Raw genomic sequence first — 15,473 nt, 5'->3', positions numbered from 1 at the left:
CTTTGTGTGTGCAAATAGCACATGGTCTCGACATATTTGGTAAGGATTTTCTCAGCCCTTTTTTCGTTAACTTCTCGTATTCCTTTTTTTCTATTTTCTCTTGTTTTTAAGACCAGCGTGGAAGTGTAATGTATGTATGTAACTGCAGAGTGGCAAAAGTGAATGATGATGATGATGATGTGTCCAATGCAACACGGAATGCGTGGGCGGTTGTCTCGTTGCTACTACTACTAGGAAGTACTACCAACCCCTCTCCCCCTCTCTCTCTTAGTAGCAGAATGCAGAAATGTCTTGCAAGTACGATCGCACATCTACAACCTATTCTCCATCTCTCCATCTCGTCCTCCCGACTACAAATATCACAAACCTCAACCTAGTGTAAATTCATCAACAACAACAATAAGTTTTTCACAAGTCCCTACCTCCCTCCCCCCTAGTACCTATAGGCAAGGTACTTTTCCAAAGAAAAAAAGAGGCAAACGCAGGCGGTGAAGTTCTAGAATACCCAAAAAGAAAGAATTCCCCGCCATTGGAAAAAAAAAGTGTATTTATTTTTAAAAATAGCATTTTCTTTACAGTATACTTTCCACTTGGAGCAGATCGCGCCACTTACTTCAGATCCGCTTTCAAGGTATCGTACCGTACCGTACCGTACCTAGATCTGAGATCGAGAGAAACAGATGTACAAATATAGATTTTGATAAAGAAAGTTTAGGGAAGAGGCGGATTCGGGGGTTGGAGTTTTGTATATACCGGATACGTATAGGTACGTTTAGGTATATACCTTATATACCGGAGAGAGCGTTAAAAGGGAAAAAGGGAAAAGATAAAAAGTTAGGTACGTACGTACATGTACGTATATACATGTTCTACTATATTTCTTTCGCCTTCAAATAAGGTTACGGGCAGATACTAGACTTTATATACGGGTAGCCCTTCAGAAACCGATAGCCGATGACTTTGTACTACTACCAAACTACTGCAAGGCTGCTGAAAAGTTATTAGATATTATTATTATTATTATTATTATTATTATTATACTCTAGCTTTTTCTTTTCCTCGTCTTGTATTCAGTAGTAGTAGGAATTCTCCGAGTAGTAGAATTGATTTTGCTGCTACAAGGTAGGACAATCGGCCGCAGTTTTGGCTATTCCATACGGAGCGTCAATTCTACAGATGAAGACGGAAAATCCATTCTCTCTTCTTTCGTATCCTTAGTTATATATACATATCAATCTTTCATTCTTCCTTTCCCTTGTTTTGGCGGGTATACTTTTCATCACTCAAACCGAAATCTCTCCGGACATTCTTCCCCCCTCGAAGCCTGTTGCATCATCAAACTGGGCTTGCTGCCGTGATAACTGTCATAACCACCACCACCAGCACCAATACCCATCTGTCCTCGTCGTAAAATCTGGCTTTGACTCTCTGCATATCTTCGAAGTTTTTCCTCTAGCTTGGCATTATAATTCGGCAAGGAAGAATTTCTGACATGTCCAGCAGCAGGAGGAAAAGAAGTGAAATTTTTCTCAAAGGAGGGGATTTGGGCACTGCTGCTGCTGCTGTCGAGTGAATGAGCTCTTCTTCTTCGTTGCTGAATATTACTAGGAGCTTCGCTTGAGGGATCGCTTGGTTTTGATGGGCAAGGAGGCTCTTCTTCTTCTTCTTCTTCTTCTTCTTCTTGGGAGGCCTTGGGTAAGATCATCTCGTGTAGAGGGCTTGGCTTGATAGTGGCTACGCTACTGGAACTGGAAGTCCGAGAACTTGTAATCAGAGATGGTCGAGGGCTTCTCCGAGGAATGATTTCGGAATCTCCAGTCGTGTCGCGGCTGTATATACTGGACGCTGATTGGGGTCTTCTTGCTGGGACGGCCAAATTTCCTTGCTGGAACGCAGGCACGGGAGGTGGTAGGATGCGTAGAGTGTCGTCGCTGCGGGCAGGACGGATCGGTATGGGACGAGAGAAGGACGCAGGTTGATGTATTGCCTTGTGCATGGCGGTTGTTGCTCTTCTTGCATCGGGAAGATATACGGGTAATGGCGGTAGTGGGGAAGCCGGTGGTTGATATAGTGGGAGGCTCGTATGAGAGCGAATCGAGGAGACGGAGGGCCTGGGATATAGCAGTGATGCAGGCGCGGAGGATCTGCTGGTGTGGATGCCGAGTCCTTGTGAGGGCAAACATAGCTCAGCGCTGAATGGTATCGTGTCACCACCTTTCCAGGGAGTGACCGTCACTTGTGATGCCATGGAGACCGATGATCGGCATTTGAAAGACATTTCCGATGGCTTCGCTCGAAGCGTTCGTCGCTTTTGTGATAGGTGGAGTGGCAGTAGCATGTCTTCGGGCACCACGCCAAATATAAAGCATCGATTCGCGTCTGCAACATGACGGCGTAGGAGGCATAGCATGATGGTATCGATTCTGTCAACCGTCAGCACAGGGACACTTGAGATGGCCAGTGCGATCACTCACACTCCAACGAGACCGGCAACAATCGTAGTTCTGTCAATGATACAAGTTTTTCCTTGATCAAGAGCTGCAGCCGTGGGGCTAGACGAACACAGCGGCTGTCGCGCGGCGGTGAAAGTGATGCAAAGGCCACTCGTCACTGTCCATATCGTCACGAGTATAGGCAAAGTATTTGCAGCCAGCGAGTGGTACGCATCAACTCTTTCATGTTGGATCATGCTACGGGCGTTGGTACGCAGGTGCGTCGCGACATTCTGCGTTGCTAAATAGAGTAGGGATAAGATGCTCTACGAAGCATGTTAGACTCGTTGTACTCGTGTTATAGCATCAGACAGAGCGTACCGCTACCAGATACATCACTCTGGAGGGGATGTCCTGAAATTTTACGGCCCCAACGACCAGTATGTAGATCGTGCTCGCAGCGACATATAAAGCGACCCAGAGTAGGACATTCTGGCATACGACTATGGCTGCTTGTCCAATCTTCGGCGTTCGTGATCGTCTTTGGCGCGGCTTTGGAAGCTCGTACATCTCTTTCACGCCCATTTTGCTGTGAGATTTGCGCGCGGCTGTCTGAATTGTTTCCACGAGATGCGTTGCCGGGGTGTAGCTGTCTGGGAGATATCGATGCTCCTTAGCTACCCATCAATTAGCAGGCTGGGAGGCTGTTGGAAGGTCGGCAAGCTGCACGCCACATGATCTCCTCGGCCAGCCATTGCGTGAGGTAGGCACTGTGCTGATAGGCGATAAGGAGTAAGTGGTTGCATGGACTGCATTCCAGAGTTCGTGCGACGCGCCTTGTAGAATGCATCGTACCAGCCACCAGTACATGGCAATTCACATGCACCCTTTACATCGAAATGTGTCTGTTTGCATGCGTGTCCGTATGCGTGTCCGGTATAGTAGGGTACTACCTACAGCTGTATCAATCTCCAAGAGGATCATTGCAAACTCATGTCAGTACCGACGGGCTAGTCCCATTCTTGACGGAAGCACGCTCTGCAAATGCGCCTATTCGCTTTCCATACTCTTGGACGACTGTACCTCTTAGAACTAACCTGACCTTGGTGCCTTTCAATGGGCTTACTTCCGGCAAATCTGGTTGGTGTACATGGAATACATCTCGATTCGCTCGTCCGTGGAGGAAAACTTACCCCATTCCTCACGATACTCCATGTGATAGAAGTCAAAACCCCGTCTGTTCATATCGTGGTGAGTTGCCTCCGTGCCATGCTCTCCACCTGTGTGAGAGGATACAGTATATTGGTCCCAATGGTCCATCTGAACACCATCTAGAAGGACTTCGCTTCTGCTTCAGCTTCATGGTCACATGGCCGAGCACAGCCTTCGCAAGCGGACTGTAGGGCTCGTTTCCCGTATCGAATTGTCAGCGCATCCGCTCAGGAGAAGGTCAGGAGAAGGGGTTGAAACGGTATTCTATATTCTTGTTCTGTTCTTCTGGAGTGTTTTGGGAAATGGACATGACTCCGAATCGTCCATGTTTGCGGTATATTCAACGTCGTCGTCGTCGGCCCCTCGCTCTTGAGTCTTGGCAGCGGCTCGACCCACGTCGAACATCCTGGTTAGCTCTAACACGCGTTGTCCTTCGCGACATGCTCCCCACAATAATCATCATATGCTTCAAGTTTCACAAACCGACTGCCTGTGCGCTGCGATACGATGGCTTTTTCGAAGTTGCCATCACTCTCAATCCAGAGACACTCGAACACCGCCCTGAACATAGCTCTATCTCAGCCTGTCACTCCACCACTAGAAGGATAACGAGAACTACCTAGCAGCACCATCACCACCACCGCGACCATCTTCCACCACTGTCACCTCGTAAAGGCCTCCAAAAGAGGCGGAGCGGAAAAGCTTCGCACGCCGCGCAAGCTGAGGGGCGGCGCCTAGGGTTCACGTTCCCGTCTTACAACTGTTTACTGCATGTGTCTCAGCCAGTAGGACGCATATAGACAGAGGCGGCCACATCGCCCTTTGCTTCCACTGCCTCTCCCGTTTGCTACATCTCTCGAACAGCATCGTCGAACAGACAGATTGAACAGACGGACCAACCGCAACATGCGCATACCACAGACCAAGCTTCAACGGATCAAGGCGGGCATCCACCTTGGCCAGAGCCTGATTGTCTTCATTGCAGGATGCTTGACACTCGCTGTCATGACCAAATCGGGTGAACATGGTGGACAAACTAGCTTTTACTTTGCGCTGGTATGATGGGCGCAGTCCACTTACTTGCATTGGAGCATATCTGATAGAGACACAGTGCTTCCTCACAATCCCAGCCATCATCTACCAGGTCTTGGTACCAATGTGGTCCCGTGCATGGCGACTCAACAACGTTTGGGCAATTGCCACGATCGATACTCTCTTCGCTCTCCTTTGGTTTGCAGCCTCGATTGCTGTCGCTGTCTGGAACGCCGATGGGATTGGGAAGGGCAAGAAGAAGACCGAGCCGTTTACCCCGACGAAGCGAGCGGACGACGTGATAAAGGACGGTACATGCAAATCATTCGCTTTTGGCAGCGTCAGCAAGTGCAACGTGAGCAAGGCTACCGTGGGGCTCGGCATTATCATCTTTCTGATGTTCGTGGTCACAACTGCCATTGCTGTACATGCTATCAAGCATCACAAAAAGACGGGTGTTGTTCCGAATCCAAACTTCAGAAGGAATCAGCAGGACAATAGCGTAGAAGAAGTTGTGGTCGTGACTGACAAGATGGCGGATCCGTGGTCTACAGACACGGCGGATCTGAACACCAGCAACGATACCTCGGACAGCTTTGCGTATGGACAGACAACCGCGCCAGCTGACCAGGAAGGTCTACTCGGAGCAGGACATAGAAGAGCTGGATCGGACACGTACTCGCATACTGATGCCGAGGGCATGACGCATCCGGGGAGGAGAACGAGCTACCACTCCACGACACAGACGGCATATGCGCCTGCATCGTACGACGAGACTTTGGCACCGTCTGCTTTGAGTCCTGGCTTCGACCCCAGGGGACCCAATGCGCATCTGCAATTTCCCGAAGCGAACTACAACGCGTTGCGATAGCGAGAGGCGGGATACGAGAAGTACGAATGTATAATGAGTCCATGGCTGCCACTTTGGCTTTTCTTTCTGTTATCACATACTGTATAGGGGCACCACGATATCAGGATGAACTGATAGCAATGGAGCAGCAGCATCTGCGCTTCGCTGCTGACAAGACCATGAGAAGGATGGATGTAAGAAGAGAAGAGAGTGCGAGGACGAGAGGTCCCGGGGGAACAGAGGCTGGTCTGCATGTAGTCCTACCCCGGCTCGGTTCTGGTTATGTAGTTGTTCAATCGTACAACGATTGCAAGTCAGCTCTCACTGGTGACTGCTGTCGTCGCTGAATACAGTCTATTACAGATGATATCAGACCTTCATCCGATTACGTAACAGTGGTGGACAGCGACTTTCCTCTTTCGTAACCCCGCTGACCAAGAAACTTGACCCCCCAATTATTTTGCCCGCCATCGAGCTGGAGTACTACAACAGCACCTAACAACAACAAATAGCATCGCCGACAATAATGGAGTACGACACAACAGTCCGCAAGTATATACCGCTTTCCCAAAGCAAACGGTCGCTGACCATCTCTCAGCACAATCGGGCACTGCCGATCCCAACTCCTTTGCCTACATTTCTGCACGAGAACGATGGCCCGTGATCTTGGTGAGAAAACGACCCAGCAAGCCCTCATATTTCGAAGCTCAATTACTGACTGACACGTCTCTTCCCAGACGGGTGCGATCGACGACATCCACAAGGCCGTTTCGGAACAGACCAGCGCGGAAAAGATCGAGGAAGGCAAGAAGATTACGAATGAGATTGCGGCGATTAAATATGAACTTCAACATAATCGGCCTTTGACGTGAGGCTTTCTCTCTTTCTTTTTGTCTCTTTAATCAAGTCAAAACCCCTCGATGGCGAGAGGAAGAAGCTAATAAAAATCCAATTCAGCCCTCTTCCCGACGACGGCAGCAGCGCAGATATCGCAGCCTACAACCAAGAACTCGAGCAGCGCGGCAACCCCAAATGGCACAATGTGGCATGGCTGTACGCCGAATGCTACCTCTACCGCCGCATAGCGACCATATTTGCTCAATCGACACATTGGAAGCGATATGATGTGTTTTCGCAACAGAAAATGTCCACGTTTCGGGACTCGAGGCCGGCGGTGTTGGAGCTTGCGGCGCGGTATAATGAGCTTGTACGGCATTTGGAGTCGAATAAGGAGTCTGCACTGCTGGGGTCTTCTGCTTCCTCCTCGGAGGAAGAGCGATTTCAAGCGGAGAAAATACTCTTCGTGGAAATGTCGGAAATCTGCTTGTGGGGGAATGCGACGGATTTGAGTCTATTGACGAATCTGAGCTATGAGGATATTCAGAAACTGCAAGGTTCCCACGCCCGCAAAGCCAACGAGGACAAAATTATCGTCAACGACTTCGACCAGGCATTTGAAACGCTCTACCAAGCGCAAAAGGCCGGAGCCAAAGAGAGGCGCGTCGACATTGTACTGGACAACGCCGGCTTCGAACTCTTCGTCGATCTCATCCTCACAGGATACCTTCTCCAATCCGGCCTCGCCACCCAAGTGATTCTCCACCCCAAAAACATCCCCTGGTTCGTCTCCGACGTCACCCCACAAGACTTCGCAGACTTACTCTCCGTCCTCATGAACGCTCCCCAATTCTACGAAACCCCGTCCGAAGCGGATCTCGCCCGCAACAAAACTCCCCCACCTCTCTCCGCCCAAGAAACCTCTCATCTCCAATCCCTCTGCCAGAACTGGTCCACCCTCTACGCCCAAGGCCAAATCATCCTTCGCCCCAATTCCTTCTGGACAGAAGCCGGTTCCTACTGGCGTCTTCCCCAGACGGCTCCCGCACTCTATCAAGATCTCCAAGAATCCGAGCTCGTGATTTTCAAAGGAGATCTCAATTATCGCAAATTGACTGCGGATGCCATGTGGGATCCTACGACGCCGTTTAGTGAGGCCATTGGTCCGTTGGGCCGGCTGGGGAGTGGAATGAGAGTTTTGGCGTTGAGGACTTGTAAGGCTGATGTGGTGGTGGGGTTGCCTGAGGGGAAAGATGAGGAGTTGAGGAAGTTGCAGGATGGTGGTGAGAATGGAGATGGTAAGAAGAGGAAGTGGGCTTGGAGTGGGAAGTGGGCTGTCGTGAGTTTTTGGGATGGGAAGAAGGTATGATTTACAGACTTTCACTTTGTTGCAATACATCAAAAAGATAGAAAAGACAAACAATCATTCGGACTCACAAACATCTTTTCATCATTCACTGTTTTCTACATTAGAAAAAACTTTTCATCTCCCCCCTCCCTCCCTTCCTTCAAAAAAAAGTCTCTAATTAACCAAACAAATCCTATACCTCGGCTTCCCAGCCTCAAAATCCACAATCGCCTGATTCGCCTCCTTCATAGGTCTCAAATTAATCCACGCCTGAACCTTCTTCTCAGCAGCAAGCTCCAACATGTCCTCAATTTCATGTGGTGCGCCAATCAAACTTCCACCCATAGTAGCCCGCTTCATGACCAACGCAGCCGCACTAAAATTCGGCAAAGGATTTTCCGGCATTCCGAGTTGAATATATCGTCCTTGGAAGGCGAGTAAAGAGAGATAACCTTCCAAAGGCATTTTGGGTGAGGAGACGGAACTGATGATGAGGTCGAGGGAGTTGGAGTGTTTTTGCTCCCAACCGTCTTCGCTCGTGGCGATGAAGTCGTCGGCGCCGAGTTTGCGGGCGTCGGATTCTTTGGAGCGTGTGCGGGAGATGGCGACGACTTTGTCTGCGCCGAGGGCTTTGGCCCAGAGGAGACCGAAGTGGCCGAGACCTGAGGAGGGGAAGGGGGAAAGTGGTGTTAGAGACTGTTGATGAATGTTCTGTTTTTGTTTTTGTTTTGTGTGTTTGTGGAGATGGGAGAAGAAGGGGGGAAAAGAAAGGAACTTACCACCAATACCAATGACTCCAACTTTCTTCCCAGGTCCACAACCGTTCTGCTTCAGAGGACTGTACGTCGTAACACCACCGCACAGCATCGGCGCAGCCATCTCACTGGGGATAGCGTCGGGAATATGGAAGACAAAGTGTGAATTGCCTCTCCAGTACTTGGCGTAACCTCCCTGAGCCGTGTCACCATTCTGATACTTGGCACCATAAGTCTGCACAAAGTCGTTTGTACAATGATTCTCAATGCCCTCGGAGCATTGCTCACAATCCGGCTTGAGGCAAGATTTGCATTGCGCTCCCACGCCAATCCGGTCGCCCTCTTTGATGGGCTTGCCAGCGGCAGTTTTGGCATTCTTACCAACACGGATGGCTTTGCCGACAATCTGGATGAAGACACCGTACCACCACAGTCAGCATGTACTTATTGTAAAAGGTCCGTGGACGAGGGATAAGAGAGGAGAGGAAATGTACCTCGTGTCCCACAACGGCAGGGTACGGTGTTTCGCCCCAGCCTGAACGCAGGGTGTGAAGATCGGAACCGCAGACACCACAGTGACTGATTTCAATGTCGACATCAGTCTCCTCCCACGTTTTGGCTGCATACGTCTGCCATTTCATGTTGCCATTGACCGAGTCTTCGTCAAGGCCGCACCAGCCTTCGAACTTGGTTTCGCCGGCCATGTTAAGAGATTGAGGATAATTGTGGATGATGCTGCGCTGGTGAGAAGTGACGGTGATGGTCGCATTGGTTCAGGCCGTGTGCGAGACGCGAGAGGATATACAGTGTTAAAGGCAGCGGAGAGCTTCGATTTCCAATCCACCTCTTAGCAGTCAGTGAGACATGACGTCGAAAGGAGGAGGTAGTACCAATGACATCGTCCGTCGCCTCGGGAAAAAGAACATATACCCTTCTAGGAGGTAGGAGGTACCTCCTAAGGACACTCCTCAACAAACTCAACGATACCTCCTCCTAGACAGTGATCTGCCATTTGCCACGTGGTGACGTTGGCGGACGCTGTCGCAGTCGTTCCCGCCTGCTTAGAATAACCGTTCAGCCGGCCTGCGAAAGATGTGAAGGGTTGCCAAGAACTGACCAACCAGTACATGTCCCTGTGGCGTGTGCAACATACCTCCTACTCCTAATACCTGGTATGTTTGAGGGTGAGGTTGGCTATCTCCAGCGCTCCAGGCCGCCCGTGTATGCAGCGCGTAATTCTTGGCAAGTCAACTCTCTCCCCGCGGGCGGAGCCATGACAACAAACGTGTATTATTAACTTGCTGACTATCGTGGCTTGCCATGCTACTTACAAAGAGTGACGCTTTGCTGGAAAGTACACCTTACTCCGCGCTAATCGACAAATAATCGACAAAGACAAAATCCCAGCTCGGGAGAGCACCTCTCTGGACATCCGGTTCACCGGCCATAGTCGACAGAGTGAGACGCTGAATCCCTGACGCTACCGCTACTTCCACGGCTTAGCCTCCATCCCATCTGGCGGAGTGGTTTCGACTGGGCCTTTGGACACTTCGTCCCAATTGGTGGACAGAGCGGTGCCGTTGGACTCGGTGTAGGACTTCATCATGGCACGCTGCATCTCTGGGCTCGCTCCTTTGAAGAGCTTCTTGAAGAAGTGATTGGCTTCATCTCCTCCCTCGTAATCATCGTCGTCTTCGGCCGCGCCAGGCTTGCCGCTGGTTGGCATTGCCTCCTTGGCGACCTTGTCCCAGTCTTTGGGGCCCTTCTTCGAAGAGGTAGGATACGCTGGTCCACGACTGGAGTCTGACAAGACGGCACGCTTGACAGGATCGGCATTCTTAGCGTCCGAGTCAGCAACACTGTCGACTTTCTTCGAATCCGGGACGGGTTCGTCGCTCTCCAGCTTGTGCCACTTTTGACCTGGCTGTGCCTTAACAAGGGTGATTTCCACCTTGCTAGGCAGAACGCGAGTGGTGCACTTATCTGAGTGAACAGATGCAAAGAGTGGCTCGATGTGCAGATCGTAGTTGGAGTCAGCGCCCGTTGGGAAGGAGATGCTGAACGAGCGCTCGGTAATGTCAACGACGCACTTGTCCTCGGGCACACCCTTCGCCATGAGTGTGAAGTACACTTTCTCGGTGTTTTGATACCAGTCGTATCGAATCTTATCTGCTGGAGTCCGCTCTGGTGCTGTAGATGGCACAGCAACTGTAGTGGACGTAGACGTGGTCGTGGTCGTGGTGGCTGGCTGACTTGGTTTCTCGGTCACAGTCACCTTTTGCTTCTCGTCGCCTTGCCCAAGCTTTGCCAGATCCATCTTTGTCTTGTTGATCCACATGTCGGCTTGCTTGTGCTTGTCATCACGCTGCTTGACCAGGTTTAGGATAAACTCCGCATCGCCAAGCCGACCAAGTTTGTACAGAGCTACACCACGACGGAATTGAGCTTCTGTGATGGCCTCCTTCTTCGCTCGAGACAAAGCTTTCAGTACCGCAGACTCAGCATCTGCGAGAGATTCCTCGAGGTGGCCTGCTCTCTGATTGGCAACCGATCGCTGGGTGTAGAACTCGGGCGAAGTAGGCGATTCCTTGATGGCGTCCGTGTACTCCTTGATGGCCTCTTCGTAATTGCCAGCCTCCAGAGCCTTCTTGCCACGAGCAGCTTGAGCAGCCATTCTGTAACAAATGCGGGCCAGTCTATTCTACAGCCGCTCTTGCAATTCGTCGATAGTTGTCGGGTAGTTGAACTCCCGATACAGCCTGATTCTCTGTGGAGTCCGTGAGAAGGCTCGGGGTACTAGTCGGATGCTCAGCAGCAAGTACTCAATTTGCGTGTGATAGACCGCGAGGCTTTCTCGTTGCCTTCTCGCGTTCGTGACTGCTGCAATCCGAAGATTATAATCGTATGCTGTGATCACCAACGGGTGCTCCTAGTTTGACATGGCTGCTGAAAGTTGAGTCTCCGGGGATTAATGGGGTGTAGGTAGGTGAATTAGCGATGGGTTTGGCTGAGAAGGGTTGTTGATTGAAAGTGAAGTGTACGGCACAGCAGTTCATGTAAGGTACTTTAATGTTTCAGCGAGATGTTCTAGAAAGTGCATCACGGTCCGGCCCAACCCCTGCTAGCACCATTTTAGCGCTTCCAAAGCTGGTGCCTCAGGCTGTCATTCACTAGGCACTCTACTTTGTCTAGCGTTGTTGTTAGAGCTCATATCAACCTATCCCAACACCAACACATCCTCCTCCATCTGATCATCACCGCAATCACCAACATGTCTCGCATGTCCGTACGGACCTTCTTGGTCACAGCAAAACGCAGTCTCCAACAAGCAATCAAAAACCAAACTCCCGCATCCTTCATCATCGGCAACGAGTCCGCAGACCTCGACTCCATCACGTGTGCTTTAGTCTATGGCTACATCCAATCCAGCAAAGTCGAGTCCAAACGAACAGGAAAACTCTACATCCCCATCACAAATCTCTCCGCCTCCGATCTTTCTCTCCGTCCAGAACTCACCGCATTACTCCAACACGCCGACATCAGCCCATCAGAATTAATCACCTTGGACGACTTGTCATTGGGAGGAGAAGAAAGAGAAAACTCCCCACCATTCCTCCCCGCCGAAAAAACCGACTGGACGCTCGTCGACCACAACAGCTTACAAGGCAAACTCGGCGACCTCTACCGCCATCGCATCCACGCCGTCATCGACCACCACGAAGATGAAAATCTCATCCCCCACCACCCCGACATCTCGCCCCGAATCATCACCAAATCCGCCAGTTGCAGCAGTCTCGTGACCAACTACCTTCGAGAAACGTGGCAAGATTTAGGCTCCATGGTCTCTTCCACCATTGGCTCCGCGCAAGAAGATGGTCGACTCGTCGACGATTTCGCCTATGCATCCACCTGGGATGCACAAGTCGCCAAACTCGCTCTGGGACCCATTCTCATCGACAGTATCAATATAGAAGCCACACACAAAATCTCCGAAGCAGATACCAAAGCTGTCAGATTTTTAGAGGCGAAAATTCACATTTCCCACAAATACGGTAAAAGTTATTCTCGTGAGACTTTTTACGCAGAGTTGAATGAGGCGAAATCGAATATTGAGGGAATGTCGTTGAGGGATATTTTACGAAAGGATTATAAACAGTGGCAAGAAGGAGATTTGAAATTGGGCATTAGTAGTGTGGTGCAATCGATGCAGTATTTGCGAGAGCGAAAAGAGGAAGATTTGAGACATGTGGTTCAGAAATGGGCATCAGAAAGATGTTTGAATGTGTTTGCGATTATGACTGCGCATCATCATGGCGAAGACGACGACGACGACGACGACGGCTTTCGTCGAGAACTCGTATTGTACGCATTCGACGACAAAGGAAAAACCGCCGCTGAGAGATTTTTCCAAAAGGGAGAAGGAGAGTTGCAATTAGAAGACGCAGCAGGTGGAGAAAGCAGCAGCAGCGATGTATCCGCCCAGAGCAAATTTGTCTTTGAGCGATTTTGGAACCAAAACAATCTAGAAGCAAGCAGGAAAAGAGTGGGGCCATTATTGCGGGAGAACATGCGGTAGATTCTACCTAGGTAGGTACCAGATTCTATAGTAGGTATATCCGACCCCTACCTGACCTGACCTGACCTGCCCTGAACCTCACCTCACTTCAAATGCGCAACCCCAAACGTATACTCATCCCCCCCACTCCTATGAAAATCCGCATACTTACCCTGAAACCAAGCCTGCCCAACAAGCCACCAATCGGGCGCAAAATCAAAATCTATCCCCGTAACAACAGCAGTGCAATTATTATTCCCATTATCCTCGAGAGCGAATTGCGAAGCATCAATATTAAACGTCTTGTCGCCGACTTGAAAGCCCACTTGGGGAGGTTTGTCGCAAGGGTAATAGCCGTAGACGATGCTGCTGCAGCCGGCTTCGTGCTGCTCGACAGATTGGATTTTGAGGGCTTTGAAGAGGGCGCGGGCGACGGCGGTTTGGACGACGACCTGGATTGTGGGAGAAGATTTGATGTTAGTTTAAAAAAGAGAGGGAGGGCGCGTGTAATGGGGTAGTGGGGAAGAAGAAGGAGGAGGCTTTACGTTTCTAGTGCCAGAGTCATAGTAGATTTCTTTGCCGTGTGCAATCACCTCGGTGCCATGAATGACGAGTTTTCCTGTCGTTGCCCAGTTGGGACCAGCAGGCATGGTAGATAGCGGTCCTTCGAAAAGACTATCTTCAGCAGCACCTAACGCCATGGTTCCAGTTTTGTCAAAACCAAATGCGAGCCCGAGACGACATGGCTCGATGAGTTTCTGATGACAGAGCGAGTTGAGATACGTCGATTTGGTATTGGCGAGGCTTGAAGCAGGACTGAGAGTAAGCCCAATCAAGCCATCGTGATCGAATTTCGTATAATTGCCAGGTGACTCGGGCATTTCTTTGGAAGCACCCAGACTTTGCCCCTTCACCGTCAACCCCTCATAAGTCATAGTGTCTCGATAAGCGTGATAGGATACAGCTGCGGAGCCACATCCATTTTCCTCCATCGAACTATATGTGTACACACCCTCTTCGCCCACATCGACCGAGGCGGAGCCGGGTTTGTACAAGCGTGGATTGACAGAGACGTAATCGGATCCCGTGTCGAGAATCAGGGAAAGTCCTTTGCTGTCGCCAATGTCGAATGATGCATACCAGTAACCTGCGTCCGCTGTAACTCTGGTATTCGATCTGGGATACTTGGCTTTGGCAAGAGCCCGAGCAGCGAGCTCTTCTTTAGTTGCTTTGCCATGTGATTGAAAAACTGGACTGGAGATGGCGTTTGTCGCTATAGGTCCAGTGACTGCAATCGCTAGCGCAAAGAGGTATCGTAGGACGGCCATTGGGGCCCAGGACGTTTTATTTACCACCACCAGTGGTAGTAGTCGGAGGAACAGGAAAGGGTTTGAAACGCGGATTGTAGACAGCTGAAAGTCGAAAGGTTCCCTGGGAGAGTATCACATGTTTTTGGGCCAGTTCCAGTCTTCCCAGTGCGACGAAAGCAACCTGGGATGTACCTTTTATCGGCCTGTGATCATCTGATGGCAGAGTACGGGACCCTGGAAAGGAACGATTATGTGCCGGGGACAACGATGATCCAACGCGACAACAACCACAGGCCTGCCAGTATGAAAATGCGGCAGGGTCTTCCCCGAGCGGGCCATAGGCATAGGGCATCTTTAGATAGGTAGTTACTAATACCTTAGATGTTAGTGCAGGTCAAGTCCATCGAGTCGTTTAATTTCGGTGCAGTGCGTACTACTTGTAGGCGGTATAGTAGTAAGTATTTCAAAACTGCAAAACTAATGTCTCCCTAGACACAAATGCAGATCCCGAGGAAGCCACAAGTGATTAGGAGGTACATGTACAGTTAGGTAGATCTAGACTCCCTCCAAAACACTCGCGGGTCGCAACGAGATGGAATCAAAGAAGTGAGGCTAGGAACCAACTGCCGGATAGGCCCTTTTGACATCCGACGTCTCACCGAAACTCAATACATCATATTATTCATATACATGTATGGGAAAAACTGTCCCGAAAGCTGACGGTCTGACCCGACGTTCCGTAATTGCTTCGTAATCGCTTCGCATTTCTTGCCAACTCAATTGCTCGGCTGGAATTTGTTTTATAAAAGGGCCGCAATTGTCAGCATTCATCCAGGTCCAACCAAGAAAGAAAAAAAAGCCCTAACTGACGACTTGAGAATTTTCTCTCCACGCAGAGCTTGCGGGAGATCTAGATTCTGGAGATGAAGAAGCCGCCAACCGCTGTTCTCGGAACGAATCCTGGATGACTGCCAGGACCACATGCTGATTCGGAACTACTCGAGTACACGAGGTGAACAGGCAGGCTGTGCTGTGGGAGGGGTACAAGTAAGCGGCGCGCGATATGAGATATGATCGTGTCAGGACTCTCACTTCCACCCTCCTCTCTACACCTGTTGACAGCGCTCCGTTCGGGAACCCAC

The 15,473-nt window shown here is 50.3% G+C and overlaps 7 protein-coding genes across 7 annotated transcripts; 3 read left to right on the top strand and 4 right to left on the bottom strand.

The window, feature by feature from the left end:
* Positions 1 to 1,279: 1,279 nt before the first annotated feature.
* Positions 1,280 to 3,017, bottom strand: SEPMUDRAFT_133881 (uncharacterized protein; the record flags this gene model as incomplete). The annotated part of the gene is made up of 3 exons (XM_016902596.1): positions 1,280 to 2,423; positions 2,475 to 2,758; positions 2,814 to 3,017. 3 exons carry the CDS (start codon positions 3,015 to 3,017, stop codon positions 1,280 to 1,282), a joined length of 1,632 nt encoding a protein of 543 aa, XP_016760035.1.
* A 1,216-nt stretch (positions 3,018 to 4,233) lies between these two features.
* On the top strand, positions 4,234 to 5,790 carry SEPMUDRAFT_87264 (uncharacterized protein). Its single transcript, XM_016910437.1, has 2 exons — positions 4,234 to 4,700; positions 4,756 to 5,790. Exons 1-2 carry the CDS (start codon positions 4,551 to 4,553, stop codon positions 5,545 to 5,547), a joined length of 942 nt encoding a protein of 313 aa, XP_016760034.1. The 5' UTR covers positions 4,234 to 4,550; the 3' UTR covers positions 5,548 to 5,790.
* A 262-nt stretch (positions 5,791 to 6,052) lies between these two features.
* On the top strand, positions 6,053 to 7,796 carry SEPMUDRAFT_164265 (DUF89 domain-containing protein; the record flags this gene model as incomplete). The annotated part of the gene is made up of 4 exons (XM_016908103.1): positions 6,053 to 6,074; positions 6,125 to 6,195; positions 6,264 to 6,394; positions 6,484 to 7,796. The coding sequence occupies 4 exons, from the start codon at positions 6,053 to 6,055 to the stop codon at positions 7,730 to 7,732; spliced, it is 1,473 nt and encodes a 490-aa protein (XP_016760033.1). The 3' UTR covers positions 7,733 to 7,796.
* A 1-nt stretch (position 7,797) lies between these two features.
* SEPMUDRAFT_149750 (SGS-domain-containing protein) lies at positions 7,798 to 11,471 on the bottom strand. The gene is made up of 4 exons (XM_016905748.1): positions 9,620 to 11,471; positions 8,961 to 9,523; positions 8,491 to 8,872; positions 7,798 to 8,373 (listed from the first exon to the last, which is right to left on the bottom strand). Exon 1 carries the CDS (start codon positions 11,138 to 11,140, stop codon positions 9,953 to 9,955), a length of 1,188 nt encoding a protein of 395 aa, XP_016760031.1. The 5' UTR covers positions 11,141 to 11,471; the 3' UTR covers positions 7,798 to 8,373; positions 8,491 to 8,872; positions 8,961 to 9,523; positions 9,620 to 9,952.
* On the bottom strand, positions 7,886 to 9,170 carry SEPMUDRAFT_46006 (zinc-binding alcohol dehydrogenase; the record flags this gene model as incomplete). The annotated part of the gene is made up of 3 exons (XM_016908982.1): positions 7,886 to 8,373; positions 8,491 to 8,872; positions 8,961 to 9,170. 3 exons carry the CDS (start codon positions 9,168 to 9,170, stop codon positions 7,886 to 7,888), a joined length of 1,080 nt encoding a protein of 359 aa, XP_016760032.1.
* A 266-nt stretch (positions 11,472 to 11,737) lies between the features above and the next one.
* On the top strand, positions 11,738 to 13,042 carry SEPMUDRAFT_46664 (DHH phosphoesterase; the record flags this gene model as incomplete). The annotated part of the gene is made up of 1 exon (XM_016909005.1): positions 11,738 to 13,042. One exon carries the CDS (start codon positions 11,738 to 11,740, stop codon positions 13,040 to 13,042), a length of 1,305 nt encoding a protein of 434 aa, XP_016760030.1.
* SEPMUDRAFT_133877 (acid protease) lies at positions 11,738 to 14,349 on the bottom strand (the record flags this gene model as incomplete). Its single annotated transcript, XM_016902595.1, has 2 exons — positions 11,738 to 13,473; positions 13,567 to 14,349. 2 exons carry the CDS (start codon positions 14,347 to 14,349, stop codon positions 13,126 to 13,128), a joined length of 1,131 nt encoding a protein of 376 aa, XP_016760029.1. The 3' UTR covers positions 11,738 to 13,125.
* Between the last annotated feature and the right edge of the window lie 1,124 nt (positions 14,350 to 15,473).

The sequence above is a fragment of the Sphaerulina musiva genome, assembly GCF_000320565.1.
Source record: "Sphaerulina musiva SO2202 unplaced genomic scaffold SEPMUscaffold_6, whole genome shotgun sequence".
NCBI lineage: Eukaryota > Fungi > Ascomycota > Dothideomycetes > Mycosphaerellales > Mycosphaerellaceae > Sphaerulina > Sphaerulina musiva.
The sequence above is the reverse complement of the archived record's forward strand: the minus strand, read 5'-3'. Positions and strand labels throughout refer to the sequence as shown.